The sequence below is a fragment of the Neodiprion pinetum genome, chromosome 2 (genome assembly GCF_021155775.2).
Source record: "Neodiprion pinetum isolate iyNeoPine1 chromosome 2, iyNeoPine1.2, whole genome shotgun sequence".
In the NCBI taxonomy this organism is placed as follows: domain Eukaryota; kingdom Metazoa; phylum Arthropoda; class Insecta; order Hymenoptera; family Diprionidae; genus Neodiprion; species Neodiprion pinetum.
Window position 1 is genome coordinate 10,905,508 of NC_060233.1, and position 15,576 is coordinate 10,921,083.

The following is a 15,576-nucleotide window of genomic DNA, read 5'->3' on the forward strand; positions in this document are numbered from 1 at the left end:
TTCGACCATTCAATCCACAGGAACAGGAGTCAAAACAGATTTCAATGAACTCTAATGACTGCAGGAAGACGAAACGAGCGACGATTGTTGGACCGGTTTGAAATACGTTACGAATACAGCTGCGAATACCACTCCTGAATAATATGCGATCACGATCGTATTTTTTACTGCAAGGAAATATTTTACCGATCGAATTCTACCTAGTACTCGCGACTTTATAATGCCATTCGTATATTGGCAGAAAATATACCTACGTCATTCTAATTGTAAGAGAGTAGAATATAATTATAAGACTTGGTACCATCGCCATTTTCACTTTGTATTAACACCTTCGTAACGAAGTAAAATCTTCACAACTTGTACAAAGAGTTTTATACCTAAATCTTCGCGTAATCATTCCGTAAGGATCAGCTGATTTCAATTATCGGCGCCATATTGCCAAGAAGAAAAAAAAAATGCATTGGGATTCACTCTGAAATCAGGTTAGTCTGACTAACAAGACAGACTAGCTGCTGTTATTTGTTCTGTTTAATTCTTTTGTTTTGTAGTAGAAGAAAATACTCACTGCATTTTATGAACAACATTTTCTGATGTATAATCAAAACATTTCCTTCTGTTCATCTAATACGAGAAACTTTAGAGATAGTGCCGAAAATTCGATTTTACTAAAAGAAACACGAAAGTTTACTGTAATCTGAAATTGCGTGTATCGCAAAAAAAAATAAAAAAATAAAACTATAGCTGGAACTAATGTCTGGAGCAATATGGCGTCGCATTGGGCGATCAGCTGATCGGTTCAGCCTCAGTTTTAGACGAATGACGTAAATATCAAGGGGCGGACAACTTCGTACAAATGGCAACAGTTTTCTTTTGTCTAATGGAGCTTGTAGGTTTCTGGGAAACGTAGGTAAAAATACGACTTTCATAATTTTATACGACACAGTTAGCATGGTAAATTTTCTAACATTAGACGGCATCCTCTGATGTTTTTGATCACAACACGTGTAATCGTCGAGCATATCGACTAATGGAAAGTTGATAAAAAAAATAATGACGAAAGGCTAAGTGAGCAGATTCAAGAGAGTACATGGTGCAATAAAATTGGCGCGCTGTTATAATCGCGCGCAATTATGACCGCGCAGTCTTGCATATTACGGTAATCTCGAGATTGCCAGTAGAAGTTCTCTATGTACTTGGAAATTGCAATCAGGTACCATACCATGGCCGGACAAGACGCTGTCCCAAGAGCCGTAAGCAAAGCCTTAAGCAAAGTTTCAGGTAATTACAGCGTCTGCAGAAAGGAATCGCAGTTCCTTATGGCTCGCCGTTTCGCATTTTTCAAATATCGGCATACGGTCAGTTCCTGCAGGACGATATCATTAATTTTTCAACGAGTGGTAAGAAAAATTCTAAACCAAGATACGCGTAATGTCTAGAGTCAAAAACTCCAGAATTGGCGGGTAATTTAAATCCCCGGAAAATTGTGTTTCGTTATCAACTGGATTTAGACACAGTAAAATTCAATTTTGCGGGTATGCAATTAATTGCAGGGATCGGAATAAAACATCAACGGTTATGACAGCAAACACTGATTTAAAACAGAATTAGTAAACAGCTGAGGATCTCACGCACGCCTAAACACAGCGAAATTTCAGCGAGGATAAAAAGAAGTATTGGGCGTATTATTTCACTCAGAAAAATCTCGAATGAAAACAGATTGGATAAACTTTTTTTTTTATAGAACATGCGATAGATAAATCATGAGCGTATCTGAAAAATTTCGGATGCAAAGAAACTCCGGATTTCTTTGATGAAATTTGCAAAAATTCTATGTACTGCAACTGTTCGGACCGACGGTCAGCTTCATCATTAACTTGTCTAAAGTAATAAATTTTAGTGTTTTTTACCAAAATAAATATATAAACATGTTAAAATTGGACAGTTGATCTATCTTTGGTGTTGCAACCATTAGAGAATAATTGAATTTCTTTAATATTGATGATAACTGTGTTACCAGGTTCAGATCTGTGATGATTGACTAAAGTTCCAATCGATTAAGCTTCACTCGATTAACTTAACGCGCGTCTTCTAAACTACTACATTATTGTTTTCTCATGTTTCGACATTTTTCTGACAGATTTATAGGCCCAACATACTTGGATTTAAGCTGCGTTAATTAAAGTAGGTTGGCGGGTCAAGAATCAGGACTTTTTCGGTGATTTTATTACGAATGGCGAATTTAGTATGTATCAAACTCATGTATTCGTAAGCTATGGTAATTGCCTTCAGAATATAAAGAAAAGAAATACTAAAGTTATGTACAGCTTAAATGCTGATTTTTCAGTTTAACTTTCGTCAACATGATAAAACCTTTGATATATTTGTTCGATTTTATTTTATGGTTACACTCAATTTATTTAGAAGGCCATTTTCTTCAGTCTCAGTGAACCACTTGTTTTTATCACGTTGGTAACATTGACTTTTGAAGTTTTCAACATTGCACGGATGTTCATTTCGAAAAGTAAGAAGCAATATTGAATTGACAATTTGAGAAAAATTCGTTACATTGACTTTGTGAAAAACACTTTTCTAAATAAAAAAAGCCACGGTGAAGGGGAATCGAGCAAATCTACTAGAGGTTCAACCATCGAAAATCGGTTTGGAATGAAAAATCAAGCTTGTGCTTATAACTAGAGTATGTATATCTTTTTTAATATTCTTAGAATGATTGTCGTGGCGTAGGGATATACTAATCAAACAAATATTCAGCCGTAATAAAATCAACAAAGCGTGTTTGATTTCCAACTCACAAACCTCGTTAGAGCGATGCTGTACTGAAGAATATTACCTGCATTATTCTAGGTTTGTGGACCACTTTTTAACGAAACAATAAAATGTAATTTCCCATTTTGAAAAGGCTCTTGCTGTGTGTATAGAAATGATTGGAATCTGCGTACAGCTGTTTTTCTCGATATTACCGACCGAGCAAGCAAGTATTTAAATATTTTTTATCGATTTACGTAGGAAGAGCCATTACATTAGATGCAAGTTATTAAATGCACGAAGGAAAATCCATTTCATTATTCCGTTTAACTGCAATCCTAAACCCTGCAAGTTACTAGCGTATAGAACCACCGTAAGGGGATGCTGTAGTCAATCCTTACCAACCGTGTAATATACGATTTGTTTTTTCTTATATGAGATTCTACGCATTATTAATGTGAAAATGCCGGAGATAGCACAATTCTATATGCAATATCACACAGAAATATCTAAAAACCTGTGTGCATAACGTACGTACATATGTACATGTAAATATATTCCGGTGTAGAGTGATAATTCAAATGAAGGAATGCATTTTCCGTCATGATTTTCGAGTGAAACAACATTTGTTCTTGCTACTTCTATTCGAAATCCCGTGTAGAATTTGCGCTAGCTGCAACTTGTTCGCGTCAATGATGCGTATAAGGCTCCGGATAATAGAGAAAAATGGTGACGTTTGCTCAATCGGTAAGGACTCACTCTACATCACCTTAAGGACTGCGGACCGACATGACAAAAGGGGCATTAATTGGGACGAGGATTAATGCGATGGAGTTCACACGGCCACACCGATGCGAACCTTGACTTGTCCGTCACGTGGCGGCGTAATTCGGAACTGCCTCCGCTGTTTCTCGGGCGCTTTATAAGCCTCGAAGAACTTGAACTTGTTCGAAATGTCCGATGTCTCGGCTCGCACTTCCTCGGCTGTGTCGGTGCTACGAATGACGTCGTCGGACACTTGACGTCCCACGAAAGCCTGCATTCGTCACCCCGATCGCCACCGCCACAGGATCGCCAACCACCAAAGAATCAGTTCAAGCGCAACGGTTTATCGATTGTTCATCAAGGTCCATGGCGAAATGTCGGAATGATATTTTATATTACGGAATTTCTAAAAACTTCTTGCATTTCATCGCAACCATGGCAGTCTCCGGAAATTGCTGACCCGAGTGCGCATGCGCCATGTTTTTCGTCAGGCACAGACAGGCTGGCCAACACTGCCCGGTTAGGTCTCGGCGCGAACTGACAATACGCGCAAGTATTTTGAGGTTACGTTGACTCAATCATTAGAAGTATATATTTTTCCTTGCCGTCAAATTTCTCGAAACTGAGTATACAAGGATTCTCGGGATCGCTGATTTCAAAAATCAGGTCAGATCTGATACATTTTCAAAATTTCAAAATGGCGGATCCAATATAGCGGACTAAAATTATAAAAATTGTTCAGGGTCACTTGAAATTTGTTACTCGGGGGTTTTCGGGGTCGCTGAAAACGGATCCGACATCAGAATTATAAAAATCAATATCCGAAATGCATTTGCTGCATTTTGCGTAAATTGCACAATTCAGACGTCGGATTCGTTTTCAGAGACCCCGGAAAACCACCGTGTAAAAAATTTTAAGCGGAAAGGATCAATTTTTATATTTTTGGTCCGCTATTTTGAATCCGCCATCTTGAATTTCGGAAATCAGCGACTACGGAAACCTCTGCATACTCATTTTCATGATAATTGGACGTGCAGAAAAGAAGAAATCGTGAGGATATGGAAGTGGTAAGTATACTTACCACCACGCTGCAAAGGGTTAAATGACGACCCGTCACATTTAGGCTATCTCAAGTTCTCAACGCAACCTAACCTCTTAAAGACTGACAAGCAGATCGTATATTTGGCGTGATCTAGTTGACTCTACCGATAAGGTCGCAATATTTGGCGCATGCGCATTTTGGTATTCAGCTTCCAGGGTATTTCCCGTGTTTTCAACCGGCCTAATACGGTTCAACTTTATGTTCCAAATAACAAATGAAAACAAGAGAGCAAATTACTTTTCTCCAAACTTGTACTTGTACTAATTGTAAAATGTAAAACTGAAGAAAACGATGCAAAACTTCATCATTTATTGAATACAAAAGGAAGAATGCAATGTTGATGATTTTATGCAAGACGACATAGAGATTCGTTCACAATCAGCTTTTCAGAGTGAGGCTGTCGACTATTTTCCAAGTATAACGTAACGTCTTTCCTAGAAGCTTAAGCAGCCGTAGACAATTCTTCTGCACGAACATAGCCACGCGTGTCCAATTAGGGAATTTTAATTATCTCACAATCAGTAGGGGCATAATTCGTTCAACTCTTGAGTCACTGGCAGCCGCTCTGCACTTCTAGAGCAAACGTGTTATACTGGTTGATAGTTTGATAAACCACTCACTGCAAGCAAGAACTAAACAGACGATCAGCCACGGCGTAATTAACTCGGCCCCAAAAACAATCGACGCTACTAAATTGCTTCAGCTCTCTTGTCGTGAGACACAATTTATCGAATTACCCATCCTACGAGAAGACGAAAATAAACAAGTCTCCAATCTGTACATGGGGCATTCCACATTAAATCCAGCTATTTTCAACCCCACCATTTCCGATTTCATTGAAACATGTTTACGCGAGAAGAGCGTCTCTAAAAGACGAAATTTAATTTTTGCTAACTGTTTTTTGTGAAATTACTTTCAAGTAAAAAATATACAAACCTCAGAGTTTCACGTTTTTTTTTTTTTACATTTGCAAATATTTCTCTTCGCGTTCTTATCATTTTAATTTTAGTCCTACGAAGGAATAGTTTTATTTTATATTTTTAGAGCACATAAAGAAATTTCTGATTCACAAAAATCAGTTTTTCAATGTTTTGATAATATCAACAACTATTCTTAAACAGTTTCCGCTGTGCGAACAGCACATGAAGTTATGTAAGAGTTGAATTCAATTTTAGACAATTTTTCCAAAATTTTCTAGAGGTATAAGCTAAACTAAATTTTATTCGATAAAATTTAACGATGTGCTTTAAAAAATAGCCAAGTGAATAATTAAATATATCAGAAAGTTAGTTTCTCGAAATTAAATTCTTTATACGTTAACTATTGATTCTTGTTAAGGCAACATTTTTTGAAGTGTTCTAAAAAATAGATAACAAACTTTCCATCGTGGGATCAATTTTAAAAAGACCGAAATAAAAAATGAAGGTTTTCAGAATATTGAATAAGGCGGAATTTTGAGAAGATGTGCATATTTGTAACTTGAAAGTGATTCGATAAAAATCTGTTTTAAAACGAATTTAGGGTTTTAGGGCCGCTATTACCACATCGAAAAGTTTTAAAAAAATACAAAATGGTGAGGATCAATATTGGTTAATTTGGTATGGGATACTCCATTAACAGACTTACAGTTCATAGATCGTAGAAAATTCTATCGCTGAGGGAAAACTAAAAAATTTGGTTCCCTTGGACTCGAATTGAGCGAAAACAAATCGAGCCTTATTCATCAGCCTTGAGTATTTATAAAATGAATAAAACCGCGCCGTTTCGCTTATCATGATTTTATCGTTAGACATTGAACCGCACTTTATGTTTTGAAATTGATACGGAACGTGTTTGCAGATTTTAATCTGTGACTTTCTAAGGAATATCGCTGGCAATCAGGATGATGACTAATATCTAATAAACGACTAGATAACATTCCAGGCAAAACACTCGCAAATATGATTCGCGCGTATTCAATGTTCTGAAAACAGTGTGCGTCAAAAATACAAAAACAATTTCTCTCGAATCGATTATTTGGCATTATCAAAGCTACCAAAAATTGTCGAGCTTCATCGTTATAACCGGAAATAGAATTACGTCGGATTTCAAATCCCACCTCAAAAACAACCGATGAAATTGGTCGATTTTTGTAACAGTTTTTAGCGTCTGCCCAAAATCGTTGGTCACGAATCTGACCCTGAAATTTTACAGCTAAAATGGTGAATCAAATACGATATGCGACAATATGTAGAAAATCCATTCCATTCAAGATTTCGAAATTTTGAAGTTAGACTAGTGAGAGAAATCAGATATAGAAAAATGATGTGATTTTTCGACTTGTTGTTCACTCATCTTACTTTCGATTCATTGTTCCAAATTTTCTAATTTTGAGTGCAAAAGTGTTTCCGCAAAAAATCAAGTGCAAAAATCGAGCCATTTCGTCGGTTGTCCTGAACATCGACAAAACAAAAAAAAAAAGAAATCATTGTGCTCAAACACGTTGAAAGTTTCAAAAAGCAAACAAAACTTGTGTACTCACGTCTCGAATGCGTCGCGTTGTTTCGGTTGATGTTTTTGGTGTCACTGGCCTCGCCGTTTTCGCTGCCGTTGCATCAAGCTCCAAAAAGAGACTGCGAGATTTCTTGCTGATACCTGAAGCACATAAGTATGAACTTTGTGATTGGATGCAGATTGGAGAAATAGTGTGAACAAACTTGTCCATAATTTTACAACTTTATCCAGCTGTTTGTGAAAAATTCCGGATATAAGGCTTCGGTCTATTTTGCCTTGCAGTATAAAAAAATGTTCCGATTGAATTTCCGTTGCGATTGTCGACAATTGCTTCATTTTTTATTTGACGTGCTAGCGACGAAATGATCTTGCATAATTTTTTCCTGAATATTTTCTTCAAAAACTTTGAAACAGATTATTTCAGACAATTCTTAGTGATAATGTTTTTGGTCTATTACGAAAGATCGAAATTCTCAAAATGTGCCAGACTTTTTTTTAGGGTTGTTTAATTTGGTGTAAAATTTGAGGTAAAATCAAGTTCAGAATTTTTCAGAAAAATAACGCTTCGCTCTGAATCTATTGACAATTTTTTTTCTGCTTGTATTGGAAGCTCTCCGCGTTTTCTCGAATCACTCGAAATTTCACTAAAATTCGCTGATCACTCTGAAAAATTTTAAATCACAGAATTTTTCACATTTCTTCGGAGAATTTCGTGCGCAGTGAGTTGAAATGAAATGATAAATTCAAGAAAATCTTTATTCATAAAGTACCAAGTGTGCTATTCATAGCTTCAAATACTTGAATACTCATGATAAGGAAAAACCTGTTTGAAATAGAATCGTTCTTTTGTTTCCAGAAATTCATGCGATATTCACCTCGGAGAAGATTCACAATCAGCCAGAAATAGTCAGAAACGTTAAAGCTCGGAAATTTTTTAAATTTTCGATAGAAATTGAAGCTTGAAAAGAATACGAACTCTTTTCATATATGTACCTAATTCTACAATTCCTCCAGAAAATCCCTGACATATATTATCAGAATATGTAATTGCAAACTTCACCGGATAAATAATCAAGAATATTTTTCAAAACAATTCAAAAACACAGTAAATTTTTGTGAGATTATTAGAGAGAAATGTAAAAAAAAAAAAAAAATGGAGCAATTTCACCGAATTCTCTCCTTCAATTAAAACGTTTTAACGCACTGACCAGCGGCGATGACGTCTTCCTCGGCACGATCTTGGTGTTTAAACTTCTCCTCGGAGTTCTCGTCGTTGTTGGCAGCAATTGGCTCGCCGCGTTCGAAACGCTCCTTAATTGAACGTGCGTGGGCAGATTGTTGAATTTCCTGAATCTCTTCGGCGGCGTTGATTTTTGTCACGCGTTCACTTTCCGCAACCGCTTGTTGGTAAAGCTCCTTCATCTTGCCTTGTTTTCCCTGCGCGATGTGTCCAGAATTTAGACAAGAGTAAAAAACATCAACGACGCATATCTTTAAACAAGTTTCTCTACGAGGCGAGTCATTAATTTACACATTTGACACGAACCTCAACTTTTAAAGAACTAAAAGACTTTTTTTTTTCCTTTGATCGCTACCAATTTCATCTACGTTCTTGAGACATTTTTTTCGTGAACGTTCAACTCTGAAAGCTTAAGATACGGGATATTATGTATATCTTGGTGCGCGCCGTTACATGTCAAAATTGCACTCAAATCGCAATTTTGGTAGCCGATCGTGTTCACCTACAACTTATGAAATCGGCCATAAATTTAGTACATAAGTTTCGAGAAGAATATAACTCCTAGAAACGTCGCCTTTACAATTTTTATTGCGTCTCGAAGACGGTGGGATTGTAATTTCGATCGATTCTCCGTCAATTTTAAGTTACTTTAGTCAATTAAAGTAATTAAACGCGGTTTAATATCCTTCCATTAAAAGTTTTACGACCTTCATTATTTCGAGTCAGAAGTGGGTCATTTCAAAAAATGCAATTAGCCGAGGCCACATTCTGGTTTAAAAAGTGTCGACCGATGAATTTTTACACCGACGAGTATGTAATTCGTGAGTAATCGTTATTGGGTTGCCTGACGCGATGAAACGCTGGAATTCCTCTGACAATTAAAACTGGGTCAAATTGCGGTGTATTTTAGCCTACCCATCACCGCTCAAGATATTTTCTTTGCAAATAATCGAACTCCGAAAGGCATTGTCTGAAATTAAATCGGGTGAGTAATCACGATGATCGTCATTTCAGGCCTGATTCGGACGATAAAGATTAATTGAATTGAGTGAAAAATAATTCAAGTTTTTTTTTTTTTTAAGAATATTGTATCTACAATCAGACATTATTTTTGAAATTAGATAACTAACAAAATTCAAGGTCTTTTACGACTTTTTTTTTTACAGAATTCTACCCCAACTTGATCTCGAATCATGAATTTTCAAAAAATTCCAACTTCTAAAATAAACGTAATTTTTGAATGCAACGAAATATTGACACGTGTCCATACCTGCTAGTTTTTTTTATTTTTTACTTAATTTATCTGAAGTGTTATAGATTTGAGAAAAGATACAGAAATCCTATCATTATCATAAAAATTGATGTAACATTATATATTTTTTAACAATATAATTTTGTTTCTCCATGAAATTATCATTTTATTTTTATGCGAGAATTGGAATATTTAAAAAATTATCAGCTGTTTCATGAATAATTAAATTCAATAGTCGTTACGGCCCGATTATTCGTTCCACATTTATCGCAGATTTTAATTTAAATTTTGTCAATTATCTCTTAAAAAAGGTTCATTTCTTGTCGTGCTGGAAAATCGTTTTATTTCCTTGAGAGTTTTGGATTTTGTGGTATTTGAAGCGTGACGTAAAATAGTTTGGTGGAAATTAAAAATCTTCGGTACTTGAAATCGTGATGAAAGATCTTCCGGTAATTTTTTTTCGTTATTTTTTTTTTTCCATTTCATTCTAATTCCTTACTTGAAATTAATTTTTATCCCACTTTTAAACTAAGTTCGTCCCCATCTTCGTTCTAGGCTTTGACTTTATTTGTTTTTATAACAGACAACCTTAAACGTTCAAATTATATCGGAATCAGTCATAAAAAATGAATTTGAAGACGACAAGGAAAATGGGAAATATATGTATTTAATTGTGCGAAAAAATAATCGTAACCTACCATAAATAGGCGAGAACGAATCCCGGCAATTTCCTCCTTGCGCGCCTCCCTTTGAGACTCCCTTCGTCCCTGTTGGCTGGTCGATTCCCACCGATTTTTCATGTCATCCATTTTTGAAAAGCTCATCGGACGTTCTCGGGTGGAACGTTTTGCCTTGATTATTTCATTATCGACTTCTGCAGGGTGAAAAGAAACGCAACGATCTTAGAATTGGCTTTTTTATTCAACGCCGAGAGTTTTATCGGATGTTAATTATGCGTGATTGATTTTTGTCAAAATTATACAACTTCACCGGATCTTATAGAGTTTTATTTATATGTGTTTTTATTTGACAACGCAAATTTCAGTAGGAAATTCGACAGATTTTTTCATTACCAAGTTGTTCTACTTCACGGAATTTTCAATTATATATTTATACACATGTATATATTTTTAATTTCGTAATATTTCTTCCATAACATTTCGTACTAAAGTTTACCCAGAACCTGGTGAGAAAGTATTCCTGAATATTTTTTAACAAGCATCTTAAAAAATTCTAAACATCATGTCCTATATTTTTATTATTTTCGATTTTATTTTCATCAATTTTATGTAATTTGAATATTTTTATATATCAGACCATAAATTTCACAGAAGCTTGAGATGATTTTTGAAGCAAAAATTGAAATTTTAACTTTTTTAAAAAAATTTCTCAAATATCAAGTAACAAGACTAACAGATGATAAGAATACTTCGTAGATTTCATATAAAAATTTGAGGAATATATTTTGAAAAAGTTTTGAAACAGCAGAAGGGTTCTGATTTTTCTAAAATTTTCTAATATTTTGAAAACTTTTTATAAAATCTGTATCCGGCATAAATTTCTAAAAGTGTTCAAATCACCGAAAAATAATCAGAATTCGAACAGGAATAATGGAAATTTGAAAGAATATTATTTAGCTAAAGTTTTCAGAATCTTTTTGAATTTCGTTAGAAAATTTCGTCAGTAATATTTAAACATAGATTTTTACCATCACCGACTTACCATCAGTCTCTTCCTCTTCCTCTTCGCTTTCGCTGGATTCCTCGTAAGGGATGCCGTTCAAGGATTCATCAGCAACCCCGATGTCCATTCCTTTGGCTTGGAACCTTTGCAGAGTGATAAAAATTGCGTTTGTAAAATGAGTCATCGCGTAAAGTTCAACTGCGAATTCATTCCCACGAATTAATTATCATCCGGCTGAACTCACGAAACTGCGTCAGGCGATCAAAGTTGGCATATTTACTGCCAGCACAGAGCCATGCGAGTGCTGATGCGAGTGTTATATTCAACTACTTCCGAAATGCTGACCAGAGAATATTTCGTAGGCTTAAGAAGTCACGGAATCGCTTGCAGCGCGTGTTATAAATAGTTTCAGGGATTTTTCATTCTCTCGTAAATTTTTAGGAGGTTCTTTGGCCAAATTCCATGGTTTTTTTTTCGTTTTATCACGAGATAAAACGAGATATTTATTGAAATATTATATTTGTAAGCAACGAAGATCTCTTTAACCATTTCATCGAGATAAATTCCATGTCCCGGCCTCATCACAGTTTATTTACATCTCGAAGTGATCTTTGTTACTTTGTATAACCTCAAAAACCGTCGAGTAACAAGTTTCGGTCAGAATCATCAAATTTTGACAGTATGTTCGATTTTACATCCGAAATTTTGGATTTAGAAATTATCAAATTCTGAATACGAATTCGTGATCAGCGATCCCATAAATTCAGGCCGAAATATTGAATGGAAAAATGGGTGACTGAAAAGTTTAAAACACAAAAGTAAAAAATACTGGAATTTTGATACACATATTTTGATGCTCGTTTCATTTTTGACAATTTTCATGCTCATTTCAAATCGCTTTAAAATGGTTAAACAATCTAGTAGATTGTAATCAGAAGATGATTTATAAACATTTCGAAAGGATTTGATAGGGATCACCGATATCAAAGCTATTGTCTCTCAATCAATCTCAGTATTTTCTTTTTTTGCAATTTCAAGTTATAAGAGATTTAGCTCTCTTTTTCCAATGTTCAGACGTTTTTCTTGAGTTATAATATTTGAAAAACCACGTGTCTCCAATTTTCCCTGATATATAAATGAACGTTTGAATGAATAGAGGGTATTCCAACTTTCCTAAAAATTCTCGAAAGCTTGTTACAATTATGCGACAATTTCATGGTCGAGATTGATAAAACTCCCTGAAGGAAATCCAATATATTTTCTGAATTGAAATATTCCAAAATGATTGAAGGAAAATCAGAGAACTGTAAAACCGGTCTTGAAGAACTTGAGAAAAATCGAACAGAACTTTTTTAAAATCACCAAAGGACGTCCGAGGGATTAAAAAAAATCCTTATCGTTATTTTGAAAAATGTTGAAAATTCGTTTTACCCCGAATTGAACTAAAAATGGATGAGTCTCTGTGAAGTTCGTGGGATTTGAGGATAATCCAGCAAACTGTTGGAGTGAAACTTCTTCACCAGGATATGGGAACCTAACCATAATCGACTTACTTGGCGAGTTTGCTGAGGATACTTGGCGCACGTTTTACGGCAACTTGAGACGGAGATCGTTCGATGTCGTTGGTCTCGACGCCGGTCTTTTCGAAGACTTGGAAGCGAGACTTGACATTAAGGGCCGAAAGTTCTTCCAGTCCCAAGTCTGGCTTATCAGATGCTGAAAATCGAAAGAGCGGAATTAACGACGGAGAAATTTTACTCGATTTGCAACAACATGATTTTTCACATTTAAAGCGATAGTTACATGTTATGCTGGCAAATATCAACGACATTCCGTTAATCTCTGTACGAAGATAGAAAATAAAAGGGAGAATAATCATTGGTAGACGAAATTGCAGGGAAGGGAAGGATTCGACTTTAATTTGCAATCCACCCAGAAAGCATCACACAAACGCAAACTCACTAATGAGAAACAGTGTTCGACTATATATATTTTTTTCAATTACAAGTCGTGTATAGGTTTAAAAATTGGCACCGCGTACAATTTGGAGAAATTTTTTTTCTGGCAATTGCCCAGAAATCCGGCAGTATTTCGTGATTGATTTTATGAGAGTGTAAAATCGGTGAAATATGCAATTTGTGCGGTTTGTTTGTTGGAAGAAAAATTACGATCAATTGAATAAAAATTATTCAGTTGGTATCGAAATATGGACAGTGAAAAGTTCGGCGTTTTTGGTTTTTGATGAAATTTTGAATTATCTACAAAAACTTGATTAAAAATTTTTAACCAATCAGATATTGTAACAAATTTTTCAGTTTTCGATATTAGATAATAAATAGTTTTGCAATATTTTTCCACCAAGTAACACGAAGACATTATATCTGAAAAAATTGATTTATGTACACAAATTCGTTAGTAAATATTTCACAACACTTATCGACGCTCAGGAGCTGCAGCGAGTCGAGTCCAAGATCAGTAGATTAATAAAATAAGCAAATCGAAAATGTCTGAAGTCCAATCAAATAAGTTTCAAAACGGAAAATCTACCAAGCAAAGGTTCAGAATCAGTAATTGAATTAATTCTCCGTCGGCAACGTGGATTTTTTAGAACAAAGTGCCGTTCTGTCTTGTGTAAATAATCACTATTTCTTTTTCTTTTTTTAATTAAAGTTGTTAATACCAAAAAGAAAGAGTACGAGTAAATTGATTCACATTTTTCAAATAACAATCACATTGAAAAAATATTATGGGTATAGTGAGTCTACCTTGCCGACAGAGTCAGTAATAATTCACTTTACCGACGGAGGTCTGAGTTCTGATACTGGTTTTATCGGAAAAATATTCCTTTGATGTAAAAAAAAAAGTTGTAAGCCGTGAATATCTTCATCGCAATAGTTAAGTGATTGTATAATAATCTTAGATGCGTTTAATTATAATGCGCTCTTGGTTAATTAAAATAAAATTCGAACGACATGTCAAACTTCAATTAATAATACCTCATTTTGGTTGCAAATGAATTCTGCACAAATCGCCTGAAATCGGATTTTGAAGCGATGAACATATTTTGAGGTAAAGAATTAGTATGGATCTTATTCAAAATTGTTTTTCGGATGTTCGAAGAGCTGAATGAAGACTAAAGTCCAGTCCAAAATTATATACACATACCAATGAATATGTAGTTTTCTCATTGAAATCAAAGGCAAATCATCGCGATGACTAAAAAGTTGCCAATAATTGAATAGTCGACACATCTTTGATTTGAAAATCTAAAATAATAAGATTGAGTAGAACAGAATTCGCGCTAAAATGTTCTTTCCTTCGGCTTCCTATTTCGACTAGTTATTTATTTTCCAAAGCATATCAGTTCTTTGTCTCATTTTTCGGTTTAAAAAGCTGCGCTTTTATCTGAACGTCCGCTGTTTCACAGACACAAAAACACTTTCAAGCTTCACGTGGATTATTTCATCGCAATGATGCAACGCTTGGTCCACGCTTTGTTCTTTGATTTACCTCTGACCACATCTGGTGGCAATTCTTTCGGCTGGTTCTCTCGAATTATCAGCTCTGGCTTGCGTGGACGCACTACGTGTAAAAAATTTGTGAAATTCATGAGGTTAAAATATTTTGAACTTGACGAAGAGTTAACGCAAATTCATTTCATAATACCGCGATAAAAATTGCTTCGTGACTTTTTGGATCTATGTAAAATTTTTTCTAACAAAAACATTTGTCGAAGAACGAGGAATCCCGAGTTTTTCAAGATTAGTTTTAAGCATTCTTATATCTGAGATTAGATTTTTCGTTCTTCTATACACGTCCATTTTCGAAAACTTGGCTATTTGGATAAATCTTATAAAGTATGGCAAAATTTTTAAGTGCTGACTGAAGTAGACGAAAACTTGGTGAGAGTGGAAATGAAGTTCGAAAAAAAGAATGTGTTCCTTTACAACTTCGGTTCAATGTGACTCAAAAATTTAATTATTGGTCGTGCCAAGAAAAATAATTCTCGAAAAAATGAGTGTAATTTGAAATGAATTTTACGATACTAAAAATTTGAACAAATTTTACGAACCCTCCAATGATTGATTTTTGTATGTTCAAGTATATGAAATTATTTCTAATTTGTAATTTTCATTTTTTTACCAAAATATCATCTCATGGATGATTGAAAAAATGACAAACCGTAAATGGAGTAAGAATAATTTTTGTTTACACAAGTTACGACTGATTTACTTCGGAAAAGTAACCGGAAAATCCTAACAACTAGTTTTTTCTTAG

At 34.9% G+C, this 15,576-nt stretch overlaps 1 protein-coding gene across 18 annotated transcripts in view; it reads right to left on the reverse strand.

Annotated features, from left to right (window-relative positions):
- The window catches only part of LOC124210972 (microtubule-associated protein futsch), a 122,633-nt gene that overhangs the window by 19,085 nt on the left and 87,972 nt on the right, over positions 1-15,576 (reverse strand). For 16 of the 18 annotated variants that reach the window (XM_046609487.2, XM_046609489.2, XM_046609496.2 and 13 more), the window contains 7 exons: positions 14,809-14,880; positions 12,852-13,014; positions 11,338-11,441; positions 10,314-10,489; positions 8,332-8,560; positions 7,152-7,264; positions 3,623-3,799 (listed from right to left, as the gene is read on the reverse strand). In XM_046609487.2, coding sequence (XP_046465443.1) covers positions 3,623-3,799; positions 7,152-7,264; positions 8,332-8,560; positions 10,314-10,489; positions 11,338-11,441; positions 12,852-13,014; positions 14,809-14,880 — 1,034 coding nt within the window. The remainder of the gene's footprint in view (positions 1-3,622; positions 3,800-7,151; positions 7,265-8,331; positions 8,561-10,313; positions 10,490-11,337; positions 11,442-12,851; positions 13,015-14,808; positions 14,881-15,576) is intronic. The other 2 variants (XM_046609495.2, XM_046609488.2) reach the window with 2 other exon arrangements.